Genomic DNA, 25,208 nt, shown 5'->3' with positions numbered 1-25,208 from the left:
AAGGTTTTGGTGTTCGGTGACGCACATGCGTAATTGGTGGGGCTGGCTTTTGACGAAACGTATGTGGGGTAAAGAGGAAAAAAGTTTCCGAGCGGGGGGTACCGAGTGGTGTGGGCCTCGCCGAGTAAACTTATCTGAACTGACGGGACGAGAATACGAAAGCGAGGTGCTGGCTACGTATAGTACATTTTTTTGGTATTCCTGGGGTTCAGCGAGATACAAAAGTAAAAAGTTTTGGTAGGTGCGATCGTCGGGTTCCGGTGAACAACATCTTTGGGCTGGAAACGTATATGATGTGAACAATGTTTCTCGAGCGCCAGCGATCAGCTTGTCAATACGGGACTGAGCTTGATAATTTGGAATATTGCGATGCATCTGTATTCATCTGTATGTTTCACTATGCTCTTACCAATTATCATGCATGGAATCCAAACTCCAAGTGTAAACCATGAGAACTCATCTCAACCGCCCCATTGCAATGTCTGCATACTCCTCCCTTTCTTCACTGTCAAAACCAGGCGACATAATTCCAATCTCTTCGTCTCCATCACCGCTTTCTCCGAGCTGAACCTTCTTCTTGGGCTCTTCCTTGTGGATCGCAACGTAAATCGCGGAGCCTAGGATGAGCGACGATCCAGTAATGGACAGGGCGCCGGGTGTAGTACCCCAAACCAGCTTGTCGAATGCGAGTGCGAAGAGCATCTGCATGTAGAGCATATTGGTAGCGCGCGAAGACTTCTCATATTGCAATCCTGCAGCGAGGAGGAATTGCTGGATCTGGTTAGTATGAGGACGTGCAGTTGTCATTAGGGTTTGACCTACCATGACAAATCCACAAATACCCAGGAAGATCAGATAACTCCAGTCTTTGAGGCTATTCGGAAGCAAGAAGCCTACACCGGGCAATGCGAACATCGCGACGATGCTGACGATTGTGCACCAGACAGCAAAGTAGTTTACAGAAATGAGCGGATGCGCTCTCTTGCCGATCCATCGTATGGTTGTGATAGCCCCTGCTGCTCCTAGCACACCCAACATTGCTAAGCCGACTGCCATTGCTCGTTGTGTGGGCGTCACAGAATCATAGTCGACAGCAAGGCGGCCGGGAAGATCGGCAGTAGTGGTGTTCGATGGTATCAGGCCCAAGTTGCCGCTTGTAGGAGGGACGGTATGTTCAGAGTGGGTAAAAGCGGTGAATAGTGATACAGGCCTTGCAATCAAGATGACACCCAAAAGCGAGACGTATGCAGCCATTTGTTCCATTCGAGTAAAGGGTTCGTTGATGAAGTAGGAGCATGCCCAACATGCAAGGCTAGGTGCGAGAAAGGTGATGACAGTTGCATCGGCAAGTGGGAGGTACAGCAGAGAATCTGCAGAAGTCAGTTACATAGCCGATAGCAGGACTCATGAGTACTACTGTGGTTTCAACCAAAGGTAGCAGAGTATGGAGTAGCTTCCGTAACAAGCCAATATCGGAAAAGCTTATACAAGCTATTGTGCCTACACATGGTCCCATGAGCAAGGGCGGATGACTTACAGTACATTCCAAAGACCCCGAAGAAGCCGAGCAAGCCGCGAGCTACTAGTAGTGAGCGTACCTCTTTCATACCGAATGGAAAGTGCTCAGTCTTCTTATACCACATGTACAAAGAAGCACATATAACTGTGATGCTCATTCTAGCAAAGAGAATCTGAAAAGGGTGATAGCCCCTGCCTATGAAATGTTAGAAAGTCGACATGCAATTGATTGGAAGTATCCTGCCATTGTTTCCTTCCATCTCCAAAAGTCTCGTTGTGACGTTCATCAGAGTACCAAACATTTGCGCGATTAGGACAAGAACCAGCCCCTTGTTGGCTGTCCACGATGCCTGTATCCTGCCTTTCAAGGTCCTAGGAGGGGCTGGCGAGGGCGAAGCATGACTCTCATCATGACAAGGAATATACACTGAGTGCTGAACAAGTCGTATATTGTTCAAATCGTCTATCGATATAACAGATGGGTTTGGGGATGGCACGCGGATTGCCCCGCGATTGACTCTTAGCGCGTCCTCGGGATTGTCCCCGGGTTTAAGGGTAAGCCCAGCCACTACTTGATGCTCGTTGTGTTGCTGCGTAGGTCTATCATCGTCTTCGATCAATTTTGAGGGTGGTGACTGAGCCATAGTACTTCACAGTGAGTTGTCAACTCGAGTTTGGAAGTGACGAAGATACGAAACATGATGGAAAGCGAGGGGAAGACGACCCAGCCTCGGGCTGTGGCTTTTCCGTCATAGGCGCCATGTGATGAATAAGGAAGGCGGCAGCAGAATGGACGAGTCACAGACAGACAAGTTTGCCCCAGACCCACAGCCATCTATTTGTTGTTTGATAGCTGCTAATGCTACCTCTTGACAATATGTCGGTTCTAAACATACTCTATGGTAATCTGTCAGTCTGACTTGGTGTTGAAGTAGGAGAGTCTTGTCAAGATGACGTGGGGTATCCCGCGAACGGGCGCGCACGGACCCCAAAACACAACAGTCTACAAACTTCGACACCGTTCTGAGTTTTACATGGGAGAAACCGAGGAGAGAGGAATGTTGAAGATACAACAGGATATGCTAGAGATGGTGATGGGCGAGAGGCGACGGAACTGAAACACGTGATCAGCTTACCAAGCATGACATAGCGTCAGGGTGAATGCAACACGAACGCCGACGTCATCAAACCTACCAGATGTACCGGTACCGGTTCAGCACATGAGCATCCGATGCATCCAGCCACGATGTCCTTGCCGTATGATGTTGTCTCCTCGCGTATAAACTACGGTAGCATTCATCGGGCCTTTTGCTGCCTGTCGGAGTGTCCGACGACCGGATATCCTTTCGCACCCATAGCACTCGCCAAGGCACCGAGATCATGATCGGGTTCATCAAACGGCTTCTCATGCGATGCTTCAGCGCAGCAACTATTTTCCTTTGGCTCGGGCCCCAATTTCGTGGTCGTGGCCCCAATTGATACGAGCTCCGCTAGTGGCCCCGCCGTCACTGCATGGGTGGTCAAGACAAAGTTTAGAAACACTCTTTTGGGGCAGTTATGCATGAGGAAGGAATGCCACACCGATCAGCGGCAGGAGGCGCTGGACGTCACACGGAACCAGCAATTATCGGGCCAATACTCAAATACATCGTATATGCATGTCGACGGGTCAACGGCGCGCAGCCACCAGATACACCAGGGTTGCGCTGCTGCAAGTTTGGCGCCATCAAAGACACGCCAGGGTGCGTCTGAAAAGGGTCTTGTATGCGAGCAGCACACTACCACTACTTCACTTCGGCGATGAACCATGTGTGCTCATCAAGCCGAACTGAGGTGCCGCCGGTCACGACGTCCATGTCCACTAACGCTAGCAAGCCGCTTCTGTCGGCGGACCGCGGCATGTCCCAGCCCGTGAGACGGCAGGCTGCCGCTGTCCTCGCACGCAACACCAAGTATCCATTCTTAAACCCTATTATTTGTCAGTCAACACAACCGAAGCCATCACCCTGGCCTGTCAATCACGCGTGTGCATGTCGGGGATGGCGGATGGCAACAAGTGTTACACACTGGGCCCGATTCGCAGCAGCAGCAGCAGCTGTCAGTGACAATCTATGAACCTTCTTTACCGAAGACGTGAAAGAGGCGCGCACTAAGTTTGCGTCATGGATACCACAGTGCACCCATGTGGCACCATACAATGACCGGTAAGCTGGATCCAAAGTAGGATAGTAATGATGTGGTTTCATAACGACTATCATGACTCGAAGTTTGTTGTGCGTAGCTCGTGCAAGGCTGGACACACTACGCCCGTAAATAATGTCCAAGTGATGAGTCTCTCCGGGTAGCGCAGAAGCACCGCGCCCAGTCGCTGACAGACTCTTACGAAGAAAGGCAATTTCTTCACCATTGCGAATTAGCCTCAGGGGTTCAGAAGGGTAGGACTTGCTCAAGGGAGATAAAAAAAGACGCCACACGCGCTCGAACCAGAGAACCACTCCTTCACAAAGCACAAGATGCTGACCGAGACACAAAAAAACTCTAAACGATTTCATACCCTTGCGCGCATGTCGGGTAGCTGTGACGGAAGCGACGGGAGGCCTTTCCAGCATCGCGTGAGGTCCGGGACTCACCCGGAAGAGGTCCCCAGAAGACCCATGTAGCAATCCCCAGCAAAAAACCACCGTTCAGGTGCATTACCCTCGTTTCAGACATGTGAGCCAAGCCGAGACGCAGCGTGCGCACAGATCGACTGCAAATCTCCCGCTCAAGGCCCCCGCGGGAGCGCGCGTAAGAGGAAACCAAGTCGGCTAAAAAGGGTCGAGAACGCGGAACCACTAAGCGCGCACATATGTCTCTCTTCTGTCACCCAAGCCACCTTACGCCCCCCGAGGTCATTGATGATTCCGTGACCGAGCAAGCAAACTCCACTTCTCACCCTGTTTGAGGAGGTGAGAAATTGTCAAGGTTGGTTGCTGCGGCATATGCGACCTTAATGCTCACCCTGTTATAGTCTGTGTCGCGAAAGCGGGAGAACGGATGAAAACAAGCTTCCCTTTTCGTTTTCCTTATTGTCGCTTCTTTCGCGATTAGGTTTCATGCGGAAACCCTGGGGTCGGGGCAGATAAGGCCTACTATTGGCGAGCATGACCGTTACTGCACCACCACCACTGCAATTGGCGCCTTTGTCGTGGGGAGAGAGAGAGAGGGAGGGAGGGGGCGGTTCCTAGCTTGGCACCCGACGGCCTCTCTTCCTCACCCTCATCTCTCGTCCATCTACCGTTCTCCACAGTACACAGTTTGACACGTCCACTTCGGCACTACCTCCTCAGCATTACCGACACGGCGCAACGCGACCAGGAAGACCCATGATGCTGGAAACTGAATAGTACGATAACCTGATGCCCGGTCCGGCTCTCTTGTATGGATCGGCAGAAGGGGTGGTCGTTGTAATAATGCCGCGCACATATTGCGCTTCCCTATAGCTCCGTCTGTGATATAGGTGCGGGGCGGACGACGACGGTGTCACCGGCAGTCCGGCAGTACAAGGCATATTGAACAACCGCCTTGTTTTGTGGTAGGCGCCCCGCGAAGTTTAGAATTTTGGAGCTACTCTTGCTTCAACTTGGACTATTGCCTGGGCTATGCCTACCCCCCCTCCCCTTAGAACGCTTATAAGATTTGGGTAGTAAACATGCAGTGTAACAGTTGTTGACCGGAGGGCTAAACGTGTGGTTGTCATTGACCATGCTAACAATGTATGATGCTGATGCTGATGCTGGCGGAGGTTAGACAAGCGAATTCAGGACCGGCTTGTTGTGACGCGTATCCTGGGCTTGGGTTGGCCATCTTAATACAATTGGCCGAAAGATGTGTAGCATGGGCTAAGAGTAGAACCGTAGTGGTAGAGAAACGGTCGAGCAAATGACCGACACTGCAGTGTCTATTTTGGGCTTGGAGCGGTGCGATACGGGGGTTCTACTTGCATATCTCTTCTCCAAGGTTTGATGAGTGGCGTGGGTTACACATACATATGAAGGAAAATAAGTGACATGCCCAGGTGGAAAAAAGAACGCAATCGCGGCATTCAATACGCAAAATCTGGGTAAGCGGGTCCTGTGGCGTTTTTTTCCGCTTGATAACGATGGCTACATGTGAGTAGTGTACTTGTGACAAGACATCGTCGATTGTGGATTTTTGACACATGCACTTGTCCAACACTTGCATGCGTTTGTGTGTCGCAGAAATGTTAAAACGCCACATGCAAGTGTGATGGGGTGGCGGAGAGAAAAAAGGAACAAGGGCGGATAGCGGGGTGATGGGAAATGCAGTGAAACGAAAATCATACACACAATCAAAGTTTAACTCTGGCGCTTTCTCGCTACGTACAATGCAAGCAAAAAAGCAAACTTGCATGCCTGTCTGCCATGACAACTGTATCCATGTACGACAGACGAAAAAATACGCCTACATGCTGTAGTGCTACATCGCGTGGGTGCCCGTCAAGCCTCCGTATACGAGGCACAAAGCCGGTAAACCTTCCCTTGCACCCATGCAGATCCCCATCCCCCTCCCACCTTCCTTCCGCTCCCACCTCTTGGTCGCTTACGCCGGGCCTCGCCCCAACATGGACCTGATTGCCATGACCGCAAAATCATGCATGCCGCCGCGATTGAACCGCTCACTGGGAGCGGCAAATGTGCTGTGCCCACGCAGCTGACGCCCGTAGCTTTCCTCATCGTACACGACCGAGTTGTTGGCGGCGACAATGTGGCGCTGGTAGAGAAGCTCCGACTGGGGTCCGTCGATACCGCTGAGCGTGTAGCGCTGCTCCGTGGTGCCTGCGCTGTACGACTTTTTCTGCGTGGGCACTGACAAGTACGACGCTGTGCCATTTTGGCGATTGACAATATTTGAGCCGCCGAATGGAGTATGAGGGGCGTAGTCGAATGTCTCCCAGCTGTTTGGAAAGGCGAGGTCGCCTAGCTGCAGCACGTTCTTGGCTCGATCCATGCTGGCGTCGATGGTCACGTTGCCACCTGTTGGGGCGCTGTACGACGAATTTACCGATAGAGGGTAGTCGAAAGTCTTACGATAGTCGGGGGATCCAGACAGGGTACCTTTGGTTGATTGACTCACAAGCTGGTCATTGCCGCCATTACTGAGTGTTCCAACATTGGAAAAGGTGACGTTTTGCGACCAGACAGATATCTTTGATCCCGTAGATGTATGGATGGTGGACTCAATGTGTACGCTACGTAACACTTCAAGCGAGTAGCCTAAGACGGTGCTTTGACTGCTATTCCCAAGTCGGTATGTTGTCGATTGCAGTACAATCGAGGAAGCTGGTGCTGAAATGGTAGGAATGGTGCCTGTGGTGGGACCTTCGCTGTCATCGAGCCAGATGAAGACTTTACCAGTCACGACCCAGTTTGATCCAATAGCCGTCGTGAATGTTCCTGTGCCACTCTCATCATTGTCGATGCCAATAACTTGAATTTCAAAGGTATGGGGTTGACCGTCGCTAAGCAATGGTACGAACGGGGTAATGTCGATCTCGTCTTCCTGCAGATCGAACGCATCAATGCCGACAACTGGTCTCCAGAACCCTGGTACCACACCCCCTGTGAAGATGACCGGAAAAGGCCAAACAACCCCAGCAATATATCCATCAATGAGGACCCGAAGCTCTCTGAAGGCCGAGTGGCCGTACAGCGTAGTCTCACCGCCAAAGGTATTGACATCGGATTGCAGCACGTTGCTCCACCAAAACTCCTCGGCAGCCTGCCCGCATGCGGCAATGGAGAAAACAGCCTTCTTGGCATTCTGCGGAAGCGTGACAGTGTCAACAGCCCTCGTGTCTGGCACAACAAATGCGCTTGAAGCATTTTGTGTGGATTTTCGAGCCGAGATGGGAATGATGACATCGGCAGCATCGATGTTGTCCTCAGCGGTGAAGAAGGTTGCGGTTAGGACCGTATCCCAGGACCCCGTGTAAGTATCGTCGATGAGATTTCCAAGGTCGAAGACAATCTTTTGTGTTGTCTTAAAGAGGGCAAGGTAGCTGCTCATATCTTTGACATAGCTCCAGATAATGCCATCCTGCGTCGGTTCGGCAGTTGATGTGCGGAAGACCTCTGTGTCATCTAAAAACATCAGGGCTAGTCTATCAAACTGGCGCCCAGCAGACGTGACAGTGAAGTTGATCGTGACTCTGTTAAAGCTACAGTTTGGCGGGCTGTACTGGCCTACAAACGGCTGACCATAAGAGCGAGCAAAGGTGTATTGCATCAAAGTCTCATGGCATCCACCGGCAGGGCTCAGGACCGGCGGTGCAACTTGCAAACATTGGAGCAGGGAGGACTCGTTCGTAGCACGGCGTCCCAATAAGTGGGTCTGAACATGGGGATGCGGTGGCGTCGTAGATGAAGCGGAAGTGCATTGGAAAAGCGTGATTAGCATTAAAAACAGTGTTGTGACGCTTAGCGATCCGTAGCTGGGCGCCGCCCGCGTAGGTGATTTTCGCATGTCCAATTCTAATGATCTGCCAATACGCCATGCAAAGACTCCATCGCTCTTATGCTTCCATAAACCCATATCCAACACCATTTTGGGAACCTGCCAGGAGTGGTCTATTGCGCGAACTCCGTAAACTCCGTGATCAGAGGTATCTATGCGGAAAGTCTCCGGTATTTTAGTACGCCGTTGAACGCCGAATGAGAAGGCCAGTATTGACGTTCGTGTGCTGTCTGGTCTGTGTTAAAACGGCTCGTATTCGGGTTGGAAGCTTCTACGTACCTCATCAATGCAGAAAAAAGTAAAAACCGCCTCTTCTGAGAATCACCGTAAACAAGGCCGACTGGGTAACGCTTGGCGCGATTGCGTAGCAAGTTGCCACCGGCAATGGTGCAGTACGTTTGTGGTACTGACTGAGTGCCGGCTTATTCAGAAGAGAGCAGTAGGATCAGACGAGGAGTTATTGACTGCCTTTATGGTTATCCCAGAAGCGCCGAGTTGCTTGCTTGACTAATTCGTTGTCTCCAAATCTTGTGCGATAGTAGTTGATAAGCGCGAATTCGTCCGAAGGCAGAACGTACGTGTTCGGCTGGGCGTTTAGTTTTGACCAAACTTCGGCAAGACGTTTTTCGAGGAATTGAGCAAGTCGCTGGTCAACACCGCCTTCGCTGTTCTGGGCGACGTGGACAGCTTGACCGAGAGAGAGGTAGCCGTGGCCTTGTATGAATTCAGTGCTGGCACCCATGTTGCTGGCTAATGCAGAGTGACGATTGGTTTATTGATTGATGTTGAGGCTAAACGAGACAGGAAGGAGCGATTGTTTATGGTGTGGTGATGGTATAGTGTTGACTTGATAAGGAACGTGGCGGTCGAAAAGTGAACCAAGGAACAAGCGACAGGTAGTGAGACACGGTGCAGACGAGGTGAGGGAATAGTGCGGGCTGGTGGTATATATATGAAAGCATATGAGTAGGCAACTTGAGAATGAGACGAACCCACGTGGAGAATTAGGAAGATCCCTCACAAGACCTCATGCACCTACGCAAGGTGAGAGCCTAGTCAAAGCCTCAAACAGTTGGCTCCGGGAGCGTGCCGTTTTGGGCGCTGTCAAGTTGTGAAGCGAAGGAATGGGTGTAACACCACAGCGCAGTATCATCCCGCCGAATCATGAGGTCTGCCAGGGCCCTTGTCCGCCAGGAAGTCACAAACGGCGCCGAGCTTTTTACAGGGGCGGGGCGATCAACTCCAGAGTTCAGCCGAACTAGCAGGGGAGACACACGACGCAGCGCCGTTCGAAGAGGAGCCCTGGGCCGATGCTCTGGGACGTCAGAGGGCAGAGGCAGAGACGGTGCTCGTGACCACGGGCCATGTTGGGGCTACTGCGGCTGCAAGATGACCATTCATAAGGCTAGGAAGATGAATAATGGAGCCCATCACAGTGGCATCACTCGTCAGCGCAGTACCCAAAGCTCAAACTTTGAGACTGGTGCGGTTGCAGGGTTGTGGGAACGCCGAAAACCTTAAGGATCAACTTGCAAACCTTCGCTGGCCCTCGCCGTCAGGCGCCGAGCCGTGCTGTGGCCATTGTCGGCAGAGTTGGATATGATGGGGATGGGGGACGTGGGATGTAGGTAGGTGAGAGATTGAGGGATATGGGAAATGGGAAATGGGAAATGTTCTGGGGTGCATGGTTACGATGACAGTCGGCTGCCCGGGCACCCACCTGTGATGATGCAGCGCGGCAGTGAGAGTGGTGCCGGGAATGGGAGCGGGCGTCGTCAGGTATCAGCATCGTGAGCGAGTGAGTCGCCGACCGCAAGAGACAGCACCGCAGCGGACCATGTGTGGAACCTTGTCAGATCAAATCAGGCTAATGTAAGACGTTGGCGACTGCTAGAGGCCGGCTGTGTCCGCACGACTCCAACGCCCTTGACGACGGCCTCGCCAGCATGGTCAAGGCCATGGTAGTCGGTGTGCAAGGCTGTAGGTAGGCATACCCGGAGCCCATGCCGTGTTGGAAAAGGCAAGCAAAAAGGCCTTTGGTTGTGAAACGGTCGTGTCGAATGAGTTCTTGTAACGGAGGGCTCTCCTGTTCCACAACGGCGCTATCGGTACCAGTGAACAGGTTCGCATGCAGAGCAAGAGGGAGGGGGGTGGGAGGGGCCACTTGGGCGGGCAGGGTTGCGAATAAAGCTACGCGTGGTGTCCCCGCAATTTAGGCTTCGAGACGTGAAATACGACCTTTTGGAGAGGGCCGACACGGGACACGATCGCCCATGCTGGCGCTGGCACGCCATTACCATGATGATGGCTGCAGCCGAGAGGGCGAAGAGTCGGCGCATGTGGCGCAAAGAATGCAGAATGCAGAATGCAGAATGCAGAATGCACCATGTTTGCATCTGCATACATAGGTACATACCGTCGAGGTTCTGCCCGCTACCAGTCAGTAGTTACTAACTAGGCTGCTTTGGCTTTGCAACTGCAACACATGTTTGCAGCAAACACGCTTCGAGACTTTTCGCGGAACTTCTTGATGCTGGGCTAATGCACGCTGACGCTTCTGTCAGCCGACCTTCCTGGCTTGCCATGGCTTGCAGCTTGCATCATGGCAGCAAGTGTCGCGACGCTGGGGAGGGCAATGTGCCGCCGCAACGGTGCCCCAGAAGCCCTACGCGTACAGTGTCCACCAAATTGCGAGACGGGCCTTGACAAGAAGCCACGAAACGTCCCTGAAGCTTGACGCCCTTCCGCCCGAGCCTGCGGCACCAGCCCGCCAGGGAGCCTCGACATGCGGGCGGCTTGGATAGGTTCCGACAGTCATGGATGCCCAGATGACTACATGCCCGGACGCCTGGTGCCAGTGCCAGTGCCAGTGCCATCACATCCATCACATCATCCATCACAGGGCCACCATGTGCTAGAGTTGCAAGACGCAATATCGCCGCCCTCGTGCCGACAAACGTCTTCACCGGACAGTATATGCCGGTCTACTGGATAAGCCTTGGATTTCTGTACTTTGACAAGAGTGGTAAAAAGTACGCACCAATCGGCATCCCGACCAAGCGACAGACATGGCACCATTGCTGTTCGTGCGGCGACGGAGAATATGTCGGAGCGGATTTACTCCTTCGCCGGCCTTGGCACTTGTGACGCTGTACTGACATTTTACGTTGGCAACAACTTCTGGAACGACGAGCTGCCACTGCGACTCCAATTCGACTAGAAGCCCCACGTGAGGAGCGACTCACGCAATGAAGCCGCGACTCGCACGCATAAGGACGGCCCGCTTTCTGTTCGGCAGTGCGGCCACGGGCTCTGCATCGCGATTCTCGGCGCCACTTCCACGCAACTTCTTCACCTCTGCCCGCCAAGGACCGTCCGCAACGCCTCTCCACCAAAGCGCCCTTCTCTTCTTTCGCCTGCAGCGGTCCGCCCTGGGCCGTCGCTTCCAATCGCTCCGCCTCAAGAGCGACAAGCCCACGTATCAGTCGCACAATCCCACGCCACACCTAGGCAGCCCCGAACCCGCACCTTCAATATCGCAGCGTCTGAAACAGCTCTCCCGAGAATATGGCTGGACAGCCGTCGGTGTATACTTCGCCCTGTCACTCGTCGACTTTCCCCTCTGCTTCGTAGCAGTGCGCCTACTCGGAACCGACAGAATTGGCCACTATGAGGAGGTGATAAAAAATGCCTTTTGGAATGTAATACGCATGGCTTTTCCAGACGCAGGCAAGATGCCAGCAGAGCCAGGCGCGGATGAAGACGTCTCCGAAGCCACTGCAAGAGAGGGCTATGTCGAGGCTGGGAGAGCAGTTGGGCACAACGGCGGTGCTGATGCATGTATGGAAACCCAATCTCCCTTAGCGGTATCACCATGTCTAACAAGAATCACAGCAATCTGGACCCAACTCGGTCTAGCCTACCTCGTCCACAAGTCCTTAATCTTCTTCCGCGTACCACTTACCGCAGCTGTCCTTCCCAAAGTTGTCAAGACCTTGAGGAGTTGGGGGTACAACATCGGTAAGAAGAAACCGAAGAACTAACTGGTATCAATGTGGGGGTTGACTCAGTGCACCCGGCTGTCACATCAAAACCATCACAACATTAGCACATGGGTCCTCGAGGACCCGTCCCTGTATATTCTCATGCATCACGACTCTGTAACAGTACAAAAGTGTAAAATACGAATGTAAGAGACATACTCTCGGTACATTTCATATCAGCAAACCAGCTGTTTGAGCATTCTCGAATGCTGGCCGTAAATACATTTCCAATCCTTGCTGCCACGTCTTCTTGGCTTTCTTTGGAAGCTTCAAGGAATTCATCAAGTCTCAAACATTGCGACTTTGATCCAAAAATGAGTCTGCTTTAAACGTCAAAGGCCACCCGCGCACAACGAAAACGGTTTCAGTTCCCCCCCACGATTGATCGCCAAAACTCGACAGCCCAAACAAGATGCGGCCCCTTCCCGCACGATTCGCTCGGAAACACAGTGCATCCATTCCATTGTAGGAAATGTTGCCCGAAGAGCATGCAGTTCAGAGTATCATCGACTGCGCATCCAGCCACTCCATGTGAAACCAGGTTCAGCCCTGAGCCACACTTCAACTGCAACGGCGCTACTGTTATGCATAACACACGAGTCCGGACCGTAGTGGAACCTAATCTTGACCTCAGATTACTTCGATTACCTTTCCGGCATTCGGCCGTGCTAGAAATGTAGAAGTGATTGGCATATATTACCGAATCTTACCCTGCGCCTCGGTCGTATGCAACCGGCACACACCCGTAGGCCGTTCTTTGGGATAGCGTAACCCGGACTGTGGTATCATGCCCGCAAACCTTCCCCCAAACTTGTGGAACTTTGGTCGCAAGGCCTAGGCCGGGCTCTACCTAGTTCATTTTGATCCTCACACTCGCGTATCGGTCCTTTTCGTATCGAAGCCATCCCTGCTACTCGGGTTCTCACTACGTCCTCAAAGTTGCTCGCTTACCCGATTCGTACCCTGAACCCGTTCGCACCGATGAATTCCTTAGGCTCAGAGCCATGCTTTCGAAACCTTGTCTCGATGCTAATCGATAAACTTCTGCGCTGCCAGAGGAGAAGAGGAGAGTTGCACTGTCCCGCATTCGTCATCAGGACCATGTGTTTGAGAATGGTTCTGCCTGCTCGGTTGGACTACTAATTGAACTTTGTCGGTGATATTACTGTTTGGCATTGGAGAAGTCTGCAAGATCCCCTAGATGCTCCAAGCTCTTACTCGTGGTCACGATCTTCCCGGCTTACTTCCATCAATCACATCAGCATGATCGATCGGAATGTCGGACTTGGAACCGCGATTGCGTGTACGGCAGCGTACTTCCGATGAAACACCGACGACAAGTCCTCAACTTTGCCATCTTGACCATGACATGATGGACGCGCCGTAAATGACGATTCATGGGGTGTCGGCGGACCTGCATTTGCGGATGAAGTGTCGGCGCGACACAAACGCCAGATCTGCAACGGGTCGACGGACAATTGCACATCAGCTGCATGACAGCATTGACAATTTGACATGGAAGTGCCAAGAGCGTCGGTCCCGAAGACAGCTTCGTACCAATGCACGGCGACAAAGACTTACAAGCAAGAGTACCGAGGCGTCTTACCGCATTTGCCTCAGCTGAACTTACACACGAGATACGCATTATCACCCATCAGCTCGTCAAAAATTACGAGGATACCATACCAGAAATTTGACTCGTAAAAATATATCAGTCCACGGTGCTAGCAGGCTTCTGTGCATGTACAGAACCGGTTTTCTTTGCTTTTTCACGGATGGAAGAGCGGATGGTGATATTGCACGTGCACATTTAAGTTTTACGAGGCTGTCTGGTAACAGCAGCTAAGCTTGCGTCCGCCCGAACAGCGGCATTTCTTACAAGCGCCAGATGTAATGCAGATATGGTACTTTCTGAATCGTAAAGTCCATACATTCGCACCAACACTATGGTAGCAAGCATCTACCCTCCACAACCTTACCCGCCGTCTAAAGGATATCACGAGTCGTACAAGTGTGAGACCTTTGCAGCCACCATTTTCACCGGAAAGAGCATACGAGTCACCACGATGGAACCATGCATGTACGAACGCAATGAGACCCGAGTAGCCACAAAATAGTAGGCAGCCAGGTCAATTAAACGCTCACGGGTTGTTCTTGGAACATTCTTAGAGGGCTTATATCGAAGTTGAGGCTGTTCGAATAAGCGTGACAAATTGGTTCCTGATTTCTACAGCAGAGCATCTTTGCGATAGGGTTCAAGTGTAACGACACATGATTAAAGCGCAAAGTCGTGGCGCGATGGTGGAACAGCTACACCCTGCTATCTAGAGACGGTGAGATGATGGGTGAACCGAAACTGTTCGACTTTATATAAAAAGGTGATGTTTTCGTCTCGTGGCTTTATTTGAAGCGTTTTGGCGTAACCTTGGAAAAGTGGTGTTGGTAAGTGAACAGAAGAGAAAACTTTCCGCGTGCAGAGAATTCGGCCAGCGCCAAGATCCACAGCTGCACGTGTAGACACTAAGCCACATCTAGCAGGACCCCTAAGCCCTTTCAAGCACGTATCTCAATCACCATCAAACCTCACGATACCAGGAAACCCCACAACTATCATGTCTCCTTTGTGCCTCTCCACTTCCCTGCAAGTCCGACACCAATAATGACATCTCGCACTACACTTATCCTCTCAAACGGCAGACCATGCCCCGCCCCCCGCTCCGCATCTTCCGCCTCCCCACATCACGCGCTGCCCGCCGACGGCGCATGTACACAATGTTAGCCGCCATCTTCGTAGTCGTAACCTTCTTACTACCCTTTTACTTCATCTACAAACCCCCTCATCTCCTGATACGATACTTTGCGTACAATTGGCCTGATGTGCTCTGGCACGTGCCTCTCAGCAACACGAACGAAAAAGTAATTGCCCTAACCATCGACGACGCGCCGTCTGAGCACACACTCGAAATTCTCGAGCTGCTCCGAGAAAACGAGGCAAAAGCCACGTTTTTCGTCATTGGCGGCCAGGTTGCGGGAAGGCAGGATGTGCTGAAAGAGGTGGTTAAAGGGGGCATGGAATTGGGGAATCACGCCATGCATGATGAGCCTTCGCGGTCGCTATCACCGGAACAGTTGGTTGAAGAGGTGAAGCAAGTGGAAGGTTACATCAACGGCACATATGATGATGTACTGCTCCCACATCCACCGCGCTACTTTCGCCCTGGCTCTGGGTTCTTTAGCACCCGTATGCGTGGAATTATACGCGGATTGGAGTACCAGATGGTACTGGGGAGTGTGTATCCGCATGATCCACAAATATCGTATCCGAGAGTGAATGCACGACATGTGCTTAGTATGGTGAGGCCTGGGGCGATTATCATTTGTCATGACAGGAGGAGTTGGACGGTGCCTATGCTGAGGATCGTTTTGCCAGAGTTGAAGAAGAGGGGATACAGGATTACGCATATAGGTGGGTTATTGGAGGCTGCGAAAAGGAGCGGCGAGGATTGAAAGAGATGGGTTGGTGCTGGAGTTGATGGCTACGATCATGTTACGAGGAGCACTTTTTACTTTTACGAATTGCGTGGCAACGTATTCGAGGGCGACCCCACATTTACGGCTCCTTATAAGCTCGCACTTCAAAAACGCCTGGCAATTTCACATGCCCTTGTCACCATTGACTGTCCTGCCATTTCAAGCTTCCCATCATGGCCATCTGGTTGTTGTAGATGTATTGCAAAATATAGAAACCCCGTCGAACAAACTGGTTCTGCTCTTGTATTTACAAGTAAACGTCCTCGTTCATAGGATGAACACACGCATTTTCTATAACAGGAAGGTTTCCCGAGCAACCTCAAGCAACACAACAAATATATGAGTGGACGCTACAGTAAGCAACTCTCACTTGTATCAACGTGCTTGATAGGTACTGATTACGAAACATGTAGGGCTACATGGTACCACCCTAATCGAACTTACTAATATAAACCCCACATCTACGAACGGGTTTCTCGAACATTTGAGTAATCATTCAATATCTCGTTCCGTAACCACCCGCAACATGTCAACATGACCTACCACGTAATCTCACAGCAATCAGGGTAATGCGCGTTGAAATTACTTTGTTCATTGAGTTGTTGGTATTACATCATAATAGAAGCCTGCTCTGTGCGGCTTTTCTTAGCTAATGGTATCTGTGACCGAGGCATTCAATCTAAACCACCAAGATGAGAATGCTAAAACTCCCTTGCCCTTGTGAAGCGCGACGCTTAGTCGAAGGGGTTGGTGCGGGTTCCCCAGTAGGTGAGGAACATGCTGAGGCCGACAGTCTCGAGCGCACGGGCAAGAGCACCGACGGCGATAGTGTCCATGGGGCGCTTCTCGGTAAGGACCTGGGAGACGATCTAGAAGAAGTTAGTGTGTATTCTCCAATATTGTTTCATATGCGGGATGACGTACTGAGGGAGCGGCAGAGGCGAAGAAGATGAGAGATCCGAGGTAGGCAGCGCCCTTGTAGGTGAGAGTTCCAGTAGCGTTGATCAGAGCTCCGACACCGTAGGCCTGGATACCTGAGCCGACGATGGAGCTACCCCATGTTGCGGCAGCGGTGGCGGCCTCCTTGGAGTGGAAGTACTCCTCCTTGGAGTTTGCCTGCTCCGCGCGGCGGTATGCGTCACCAAAGACGGGACCGAGGACGGCGAGTGAGACAGCGTGGTTGAAGGCCGTGCCGAGAGCAATGGCAGAGGGCTTGACGGGAGGGAGGTCTTGGATGAGCTGTCAGTAAAACTCTTTATTGTGCATCAAAACAATGCTCAATTGCTAGCATTGCATCCGCACGTAGTAAACAGAGGGCAACATACAGTGGAGGGACGCCATTTTGATGGTTTTCTGTGGTTGTTGATGAGTTTAGTGTGTGGAATTGGGTGAGAACTCGTTTGATTGCGGTTGATGGTGTGTAGACAGACAAGGAATGCAGGCGCTTTTGTACTCCCACCTGCATCATGTCATCGCTGTGACGTAGCTGCCAAGCGAGCCGCCAGTGGATCGAGAACCTGGCCTGAGCCGTCCACATTGACGCAAGTCAAACCCACTTGCCCACGAGCGGGTCTGGCCTGACGCCAAACAGCCTTTAGCATGCTCGAATTGCAGTGAAAAAGACTGGATTTTCATGTTTTGCGACGCGCTTTTGGGCGGAAGCTGGTTCAGGTACGTCACCGAGTGAGGTGGGGAGCATGAGCAGGGAGCTTGGACCACTACCCCGGTCCTTGACGCTTGATGGCGGGCAAGCAATCAAACTATTTGCGGCTATTTGCGCTGAAGGATCTAGCGCTTGCCTTCCCCCCTCCCGAGGTCTCTCGCCTGCGCATGCGGAAAATCAGGTACACGGCAGGGAGAGAAGATGTGTCCTCCATCCTTGTCGTACAGCTGTCACGACGTCGTATGCGCTTATCTGCCGTGTTTACGTGCAGTCAAGTGACCGTTTATACTTGCTTTTGACATCGTTCCGTTAGCTTCACGCGCGCAGCAAGGCTATCGCGAAGAAGCATGATGATTCCCAAGAAAGCCTTTGGACTCGTTGCGTTCTTGTTGTTTGGCGTGAGCCTGCTGCTTTTCTCGCGCACTGTTGGACATTCGCTGGCCGAGTACTTCTTCGGGCCTCATGGACCGGTTATCCCGTACACGACACATGTTGTGCTGTTCCAGTTCAAACATGGGACGAGCAAGTTTGCAATCAAGGAGGTGAGGGGCTCACTGCGGCTATCTTGGGGGCAACGCTGAGATTGTGTGATAGATTGTCTCACAGTTTGTTGGACTGAAGAAGTCTTGTATACATCCGGCTACGCTGAGGCCGTATATCGTCTCGATATCGGGCGGGAAGGATATCTCGACCGAGAATTTGCAGGTATTGTCATCTTTGTGGCTGAGTTCAAAGACACCAGCAGTCTGACACGGTGCGCAGAATGGCATTAGTCACGCATTTGTGATGCAGTTCCATTCCATTGAAGACCGTGATTACTACGTTAACGACGATCCGGTTCACAAAGCGTTTAAAGAGGCGGTGGGTATGGCAATCGACAAAACAATCGTGGTTGACTATCAGAACGGCGTTTTCATGACCGTCTAATCGCTAGATGCGAAGAACGTGGAGTCATTAGTGTATTTGAGAAAATGGAAGAACCTCAAAAGAAACTATCTCCCAAATGAGCGTCCCAACCCAAGGCCCAACCTCAGAAAATGTCACAAAAGGCCCCCTGAACTTCTGCCTCCCAGCTGTAAACTTGGTAGGATTCTAGAGCAAACATCCGACTCATCACAGTCATGAAGACTGTGGGAGAACAGGTCGGCGTTGCTTTTGACTCGTTTTCGCAAGCATAGCATACCTCTCCAGAACGCCTGTCAGAAACTTCTCAGGCCAAGCCCAAGTGTCAGTATGACCCCAATCACCCCACTGGCACTGCGCATGGACCATCCATCGACAGAGAATGTCCCTTGAATCCAAATTCTCAAACGCATGCTGCACCATCTCGCAGCTCGGCAGCCACGTCCCCGGCTGCTCCACGTGGATGAGCAGTTTTTCCAGGCATTTGACGCGCAACTTGTCGATTTGGTATTTTCCACAAAAGACATACAGCTCAATGAGGTTACCTGTCTTTGTGTATCCACCCTCTTGATTTGATGTACCCCATTTCTCGATCAACAGAGTGTCATCGTTATTGGGGTCCGGTAAGCGGTTGTTGTAGAGCCAGTGCACACAAAACTCGAATGTCTCGGACTTTTCAGTGGGAAGAAGGACGGTCTTGGTAGTCGCTTCCTTGAAGTTTCCAGTCAAAGCCGCGCGGAAAAAGGGCGAGTGGTAGACGAGGAGGTCGAGGTGAACTGTAAAGCTGATCTTTTCAGGTCCGACGATGACGGTAGCGAAGGGGGCGTTGGGGCGCCTGTCGTAAGGTTAGTGGGTTGTATGAAGTAGACTCATTGTAGAACTTACGATAGGCGAGGGAATGTAGGCGACTTCAGGTTTTGGGTTGCAGCCGTGTTTGAGGCCATCTTGTGCGGATGGGAAGAGCTTGTAGGAGATAGAGAGGAAATCGAATTGGAGGTTAAAGCTTTTTTTTACCAAAGTTCTTCAACGCATGCTAAGTTGGAAGTCTTGACGAAGTGAAATTGTTATTCACCGTAGTTCCCATGTCGAGGTGACCCCGACCCCACCAGAACATCAATGAGCGACGCTTTAGACATGTATACAGGTTCGCACCAAAGAATAGGAGCTTGGCTTGAGTATAGTATTGTTTCTTGCTTTGTAGATGTCAGGGTCATCAGCAATGTAAGCCATATATATGAAAGTAGTGCCGACTTGATGGGTGGAGCGCAATGACGCGAGCCATGTTGGAATACTGATATTGTACATTGTTGCCGTGGCATTTTTACACTATTTGCTTGATATTTTCTTTGTTTGACGCTGGCTCTTGTACCGAGACAGGCTTTTTCCGACCATGCAGCGACTTGTGAACTTTCTTCCCGACCTTCTTGAACCACTTTATACGATCAGGGTTTGGCTTCTTGTGGTCGTCAACCTCCTCAAAGTAATGCATACCTCTCTTCATGGCATCCTCGGGGTAAACGCTCCTCGGCTTGGGTAATATTCGGTCGTCGAGACCATTCTGGTGTGCTCGTCGCAGGGTTTCAACCATTGTGCGCAAGTCCTCCACCCCGTTTTTGCGGAATTGTGTGGCCTTCTTCACATGAGTTGTAACTGCAGGAGAGAAAGCCTGGGATGGGTCTCTCCGTGCTAGTGACTTTGCAGTCATGGCGAAACGCATGTCTTTTGGTCCGTCGACGAGTTCGAGAATGGCAGATTCGGCCTGGTCTTCCTTCATAGGTTCGATGCGGAGAATGCGCGTATATCCACCAGGCCTATTTGCATAGCGCTCCCTTATGGACCCAAACAGCTTAGGGACCAAGTCATTCGGTTCCTGACCATTGTCAGTAGGCCATTGTCGCAGTTTCGCAGAGTGGTCGTACGTAGAATATCTGCATTGCTCTCCGCCGAGTGGCCTCTGTGTTCTTCTTCCCCAGCGTGACCAGCTTCTCGGCCAATACCTGCGCTTCCTTGGCCTTATGCCATGTTGTTGCTATGGTCTCATGCTTGAAGAGCGATGTGACGAGGTTTCGCAGGAGCGCTTGTCGATGCGACGACGACCGACTGAGATGGCGGTATTTCATGTGGCCGCGTGGCATGACGGGCAATTGGTGCTAGCTAGGCCCGGGAGAGGGTGATTTAGACGTGGATTGCTGCGGAGCCTCAGTTGCACTCAACCTTCCATCACGACCACACTGTCCGCGAAAAGTTCGGGCGCCGGAGGCCATTTCCCCGACCCCACATCCCTGCACTGCTTACACAAGCAAGCACTTTACGCCACCAATCCGTGACCCAAGCAACCATGCACGCGTCGCGCGTTTCTCCTACCGCGTTATAAGTGCCTGCACCCACACAACCCCTCTACTGCACCCTCTTCCAAATACAACCCCCCTTTCATATAGCCACACAGATACCCATACTCTTTTTCTAATTCAACATGTTCGTCTTCAAGCGTGGTATGTATTTGTCTCTTTTCACCGCTACTTGAAGTCGCTGCAAAACTTCGCAAGGCTAACAATCCCCTCAGATGGACGCAAAGAGCGTGTGCAGTTCGACAAGATCACAGCACGGGTGTCCAGGCTATGTTATGGCCTTGACCCTGACCATGTTGACCCTGCTGCAATTACAATGAAGGTCATTTCTGGTGTCTACCAGGGTGTTACTACCATCCAGTTGGACGACTTGGTATGCCATTGAGTCTGCCTTTGTCTACTCAATTGCTGACAGAAGACAGGCTGCCGAAACAGCAGCATACATGACTACCACACATCCTGATTATGCCATCCTAGCAGCCCGTATCGCTGTGTCGAATCTCCACAAGCAGACAAAGAAGCAATTCTCCGCCGTAGTGGAGGACCTCTACTCATATGTCAACCCCAAGAACGGCAAGAGCCAGCCAATGATCTCGGACCATGTCTACAAGGTCATTCAAGACCACGCCGAGGAGCTCAATTCGGCTATAGTGTACGACCGCGATTTCAACTACCAGTTCTTCGGCTTCAAGACACTCGAGCGTTCATACCTTCTCCGCATAAATGGCAAGGTTGCCGAGCGCCCCCAGCACATGCTCATGCGTGTCGCTGTTGGTATTCACGGCGAGGACATCCCAAAGGCCATTGAGACATACGACTACATGTCGCAGAAGTACTTTACACATGCTTCACCTACACTGTTCAACGCAGGCACACCTTCCCCGCAGATGTCGTCCTGCTTCCTCATCGACATGAAGGAGGACAGTATCGATGGTATCTACGACACACTCAAGACGTGCGCTCTGATTTCCAAGACCGCTGGCGGTATTGGTCTCAACGTGCACCGAATTCGTGCCACTGGCTCATACATTGGCGGCACCAACGGCACATCGAACGGTCTCATTCCTATGCTACGCGTGTATAACAACACTGCACGCTACGTTGACCAGGGTGGCAACAAGCGCCCTGGTGCTTTTGCCATCTACCTTGAGCCATGGCACGCTGATGTCTTTGGCTTCCTTGACCTCCGCAAGAACCATGGTAAAGAGGAGGTTCGCGCTCGTGATCTCTTCTACGCCCTGTGGATCCCCGACTTGTTCATGAAGCGTGTGCAAGAGAACGGCGAGTGGACCCTCATGTGCCCTAACGAATGCCCAGGTCTCGCCGACGTCTACGGTGATGAATTTGAGGCACTGTACGAGAGCTACGAGAAGCAGAACAAGGGCCGTGAGACTGTTCGCGCTCAAAAGCTCTGGTATGCCATTCTCGAGGCCCAGACTGAGACTGGTAACCCCTTCATGCTCTACAAGGATGCTTGCAACCGCAAGAGCAACCAGAAGAACCTCGGTACCATCCGCAGCTCCAACCTGTGCACAGAGATTGTTGAGTACACCGCTCCTGACGAGGTTGCTGTTTGCAACTTGGCTTCTCTTGCTCTACCTTCTTTCGTCGACTACAAGCGTGGCGAGTTTGACTTCCAGAAGCTTCATGAAGTCACTCAGGTTGTCACCCGCAACTTGAACAAGATCATTGAGGTCAACCACTACCCTGTAGAGGAGGCTCGCCGCAGCAACTTCCGTCACCGACCTATCGGTATGGGTGTGCAGGGTCTTGCTGATGCTTTCCTTGCCTTACGCCTTCCCTTTGAGTCTGAGGAGGCGAAGAAGCTGAACATCCAGATCTTCGAGACCATCTACCACGCTGCTCTCACTTCATCTTGCGAGATTGCCAAGGAGCTCGGTCCCTACCAGACCTACGAGGGCTCACCCGTATCCCAGGGTATCTTGCAATACGACATGTGGAATGTCACTCCTACCGATCTTTGGGATTGGGCCAGCCTAAAGGCAAAGATTGCTGAGCACGGTGTGCGCAACTCGCTGCTCATCGCGCCCATGCCTACTGCTTCCACTTCCCAGATTCTCGGAAACAACGAGTGCTTCGAGCCGTACACTTCCAACATTTACTCTCGTCGCGTACTCGCTGGTGAGTTCCAGGTCGTCAACCCATGGCTGCTCAAGGACCTTGTCGACATGGGCTTGTGGTCAGAGAACATGAAGAACCGCATCATTGCCGATGGAGGTTCTATTGCAAGGATTCCCAACATCCCTGAGGAGACCAAGACTCTTTACAAGACCGTCTGGGAGATCTCGCAGCGAACCATCATTCAGATGGCTGCTGATCGTGGTGCTTTCATCGACCAGTCTCAATCCCTTAACATCCACATGAAGGAGCCAACCATGGGCAAGATCACATCCATGCACTTTGCCGGATGGAAGCTCGGTCTCAAGACTGGCATGTACTACCTCCGTACCATGGCCGCCTCTGCGCCTATCCAATTTACCGTCGATCAAGAACAACTCAAGGTTGCAGACACAAACATTGCCAAGTCACTCCCCAAGATACGGAAGCAGCCTGGATTTGTGCCCGAGGCAGTACGTAGTGCGCCAGATTCGGAGCCGCGACCCATGTTCGCTACCCAAACTCCCAATGGCGCTGGCAATGAAAATGGTGTCAATGCGGAGAGCAAGAATGCGCTTGCAAGCAAGCCGTTCAAGGCCGATATAGAGGATGGTGACAGCCCAAAGATGGTTGCAATCGATGCTATTGGCAAGCCAGACGAGGAGGTGTCATCAAAGGCCAAGCAGGACGAAGACTCCAAAGACGATAGCGAGGCACGAGATGGAGACATCTACGCTGATGCTGTCCTGGCTTGCTCGATAGAGAACCCAGAATCTTGCGTCATGTGCAGCGGTTAAAGTCGGTAGATGTATATATCCCTGACAGGTGCAGGCAAGCTGGGTTGTCTTTTATCATTCGCTTTTGACATGGTTTACGGCGCTTACGGGTTTAACGCTTGGATATGAGGATGATGCAGGGAGGAAATGACTTGATGAGCTTGGATATGGCCGTTGTTTAGTGTTAGTAGATGCAGCGATAGACGCTTTTTCACATTCAACAATCACGTCTTGTCTCTGGTGATGCCACCGAGGTGTAACTATTATTATCTAGTTCGGTATAGTTTGATTCCGAGATTACCGCGGCTCAGTTCCGCAAGGAGCTGCAGCTACGTCTTACCCCCACATCCATTACATGCGCCCTACAAATCCACTCACGCCCTTTACGGGTACAAATCATACTGTATACCTAATCTAGGGTATATACATTAATAAGCTCCTAAATACAAAGCTAACATAATTCGCAACTCGTATAGCTCCGTTACACCAGACACCCACACCCGCAACCCGACCCCTCACTCCCGGGTTTCCCCACACGAGACATATATGCTCCTCCTCCGCCCTTTCCTACGAACTACCCCTAAACCAAACTCTACATTATCATCTTCGCTCCGCAAACCTGCCGTTTATCGCACAATGGCATCTACCAGCGCCGCTCCTTTGCAAGAATGGCTCGTCATCGTGCCCGATCACAGCGGAGTGCTGCATAAGAGGCTAGCGGCTCGACCGAAGCATTTGGAGGGACTAAAGGCTGATAGGGATGATATGTGGTTGTGGGGCGGTATGTCATTATAGCTCTTCTCTGTCTCTCTACAATCCCGGTCTTTTGTGCTTTGCCTCTCTCCCTCCCGATGCTCGTTTTCTTTTCTGCTACCTAAGAAAAAAGAGGACATTGCTGGCGCCGTACATAAAAGGTGCCATGCTTGTAGAGCCAATCAAAGAAGGGGACACGAATCCCCCCAAGATGGCGGGCTCGGCTTGTTTGATTGGCGCCAAGACGAGGGAGGAGGTGGTGGAGAAGTTGAAGAATGATGTTTATGTAAAGGAGGGTGTGTGGAATTTGGATGAGGTCAAGATTATCCCGTTCAAGAGTGCGTTGAGGAAGGCGCTGTAGATGGACAAGCTTGGGTATACACTGGTGTGAATATCAAAGCCGTTCTGGGCATACAATCTTACATTCAGTGAGGATGAGAGGCTATATCGAACTTCTGGGTTTCAACGTCTACATATGAAGATGGTTGGTCATGTTCCTGTGAGAGAAGAGCGGCCTACGTACGTCAAGATGCGCTTATGCCTCATCGTAAAGACCTACATAACAGAGAACGATATTATGCATGCCTCAACACCTATCCTCTTCCCAAAGGCGTATAGTTCTTCTATTGTGTCACAATGGTTATCTCGGCCGGTGAAAACCCATATCTCAAAACCTTACATCTGCGAAACGCAGGGCGGCTTCTCTCCACGCGTAAAAGGAATACGGCAGATGTATTAGGCATAATCCTCGGGTACTTACCCGACTTGCTAATCAATTGGCGATGCATCTGAGACAGCCGGATGCCGCATACTTTCTTTATGGCCATGTCTCGAATTCTGTTATGACATGTGCGGCAAAGCTATGCTATGTGCGGCGCATTGTTTAGTGGGCTCAGTGTATGAGGCTTGAGCAAGGTTGTGTGGATCCCACGCATACATGTGCGGCTCCAACAGAGTAATCGTCTGGAACAAAGTATGCTATAATTATCGCAGCAAAGTGATGAACAACACAAGGTAGGCTGGGCGGAAACAAGGACTT

At 51.6% G+C, this 25,208-nt stretch overlaps 11 protein-coding genes across 11 annotated transcripts; 5 read left to right on the top strand and 6 right to left on the bottom strand.

Annotated features, from left to right (window-relative positions):
- Positions 1–456: 456 nt before the first annotated feature.
- On the bottom strand, positions 457–1,820 carry PtrM4_091540 (uncharacterized protein; the record flags this gene model as incomplete). The annotated part of the gene is made up of 4 exons (XM_001934402.2): positions 457–771; positions 823–1,370; positions 1,538–1,714; positions 1,763–1,820. The coding sequence occupies 4 exons, from the start codon at positions 1,818–1,820 to the stop codon at positions 457–459; spliced, it is 1,098 nt and encodes a 365-aa protein (XP_001934437.2).
- A 4,300-nt stretch (positions 1,821–6,120) lies between these two features.
- On the bottom strand, positions 6,121–7,806 carry PtrM4_091530 (peptide-N4-(N-acetyl-beta-glucosaminyl)asparagine amidase A; the record flags this gene model as incomplete). The annotated part of the gene is made up of 1 exon (XM_001934404.2): positions 6,121–7,806. One exon carries the CDS (start codon positions 7,804–7,806, stop codon positions 6,121–6,123), a length of 1,686 nt encoding a protein of 561 aa, XP_001934439.2.
- A 685-nt stretch (positions 7,807–8,491) lies between these two features.
- On the bottom strand, positions 8,492–8,776 carry PtrM4_091520 (uncharacterized protein; the record flags this gene model as incomplete). Its single annotated transcript, XM_066106958.1, has 1 exon — positions 8,492–8,776. One exon carries the CDS (start codon positions 8,774–8,776, stop codon positions 8,492–8,494), a length of 285 nt encoding a protein of 94 aa, XP_065962626.1.
- Positions 8,777–11,282: 2,506 nt separating this feature from the next.
- On the top strand, positions 11,283–12,077 carry PtrM4_091510 (DUF1279 domain containing protein; the record flags this gene model as incomplete). Its single annotated transcript, XM_001934406.2, has 2 exons — positions 11,283–11,874; positions 11,929–12,077. The coding sequence occupies 2 exons, from the start codon at positions 11,283–11,285 to the stop codon at positions 12,075–12,077; spliced, it is 741 nt and encodes a 246-aa protein (XP_001934441.1).
- Positions 12,078–14,777: 2,700 nt separating this feature from the next.
- On the top strand, positions 14,778–15,584 carry PtrM4_091500 (CDA1, xylanase/chitin deacetylase; the record flags this gene model as incomplete). The annotated part of the gene is made up of 1 exon (XM_001934407.1): positions 14,778–15,584. One exon carries the CDS (start codon positions 14,778–14,780, stop codon positions 15,582–15,584), a length of 807 nt encoding a protein of 268 aa, XP_001934442.1.
- Positions 15,585–16,342: 758 nt separating this feature from the next.
- On the bottom strand, positions 16,343–16,949 carry PtrM4_091490 (DUF1761 multi-domain protein; the record flags this gene model as incomplete). Its single annotated transcript, XM_001934408.2, has 3 exons — positions 16,343–16,477; positions 16,533–16,837; positions 16,934–16,949. The coding sequence occupies 3 exons, from the start codon at positions 16,947–16,949 to the stop codon at positions 16,343–16,345; spliced, it is 456 nt and encodes a 151-aa protein (XP_001934443.1).
- Positions 16,950–17,621: 672 nt separating this feature from the next.
- On the top strand, positions 17,622–18,198 carry PtrM4_091480 (uncharacterized protein; the record flags this gene model as incomplete). The annotated part of the gene is made up of 3 exons (XM_001934409.2): positions 17,622–17,813; positions 17,866–17,976; positions 18,034–18,198. The coding sequence occupies 3 exons, from the start codon at positions 17,622–17,624 to the stop codon at positions 18,196–18,198; spliced, it is 468 nt and encodes a 155-aa protein (XP_001934444.1).
- Positions 18,199–18,390: 192 nt separating this feature from the next.
- Positions 18,391–19,118, bottom strand: PtrM4_091470 (BTB domain containing protein; the record flags this gene model as incomplete). Its single annotated transcript, XM_001934410.1, has 2 exons — positions 18,391–19,009; positions 19,060–19,118. The coding sequence occupies 2 exons, from the start codon at positions 19,116–19,118 to the stop codon at positions 18,391–18,393; spliced, it is 678 nt and encodes a 225-aa protein (XP_001934445.1).
- A 377-nt stretch (positions 19,119–19,495) lies between these two features.
- PtrM4_091460 (mitochondrial 54S ribosomal protein bL17m) lies at positions 19,496–20,309 on the bottom strand (the record flags this gene model as incomplete). The annotated part of the gene is made up of 2 exons (XM_001934411.2): positions 19,496–20,044; positions 20,094–20,309. The coding sequence occupies 2 exons, from the start codon at positions 20,307–20,309 to the stop codon at positions 19,496–19,498; spliced, it is 765 nt and encodes a 254-aa protein (XP_001934446.1).
- Positions 20,310–20,647: 338 nt separating this feature from the next.
- PtrM4_091450 (NrdA, Ribonucleotide reductase, alpha subunit) lies at positions 20,648–23,437 on the top strand (the record flags this gene model as incomplete). The annotated part of the gene is made up of 3 exons (XM_066106957.1): positions 20,648–20,666; positions 20,738–20,895; positions 20,945–23,437. 3 exons carry the CDS (start codon positions 20,648–20,650, stop codon positions 23,435–23,437), a joined length of 2,670 nt encoding a protein of 889 aa, XP_065962625.1.
- Positions 23,438–24,380: 943 nt separating this feature from the next.
- Positions 24,381–24,530, top strand: PtrM4_091440 (Atrophin-1 multi-domain protein; the record flags this gene model as incomplete). The annotated part of the gene is made up of 1 exon (XM_066106956.1): positions 24,381–24,530. The coding sequence occupies one exon, from the start codon at positions 24,381–24,383 to the stop codon at positions 24,528–24,530; it is 150 nt and encodes a 49-aa protein (XP_065962624.1).
- Between the last annotated feature and the right edge of the window lie 678 nt (positions 24,531–25,208).

Source organism: Pyrenophora tritici-repentis, chromosome 4, assembly GCF_003171515.1.
Source record: "Pyrenophora tritici-repentis strain M4 chromosome 4, whole genome shotgun sequence".
NCBI classification, from domain to species: Eukaryota; Fungi; Ascomycota; class Dothideomycetes; order Pleosporales; family Pleosporaceae; genus Pyrenophora; species Pyrenophora tritici-repentis.
This window is presented reverse-complemented; position numbering and strand designations above follow the sequence as displayed.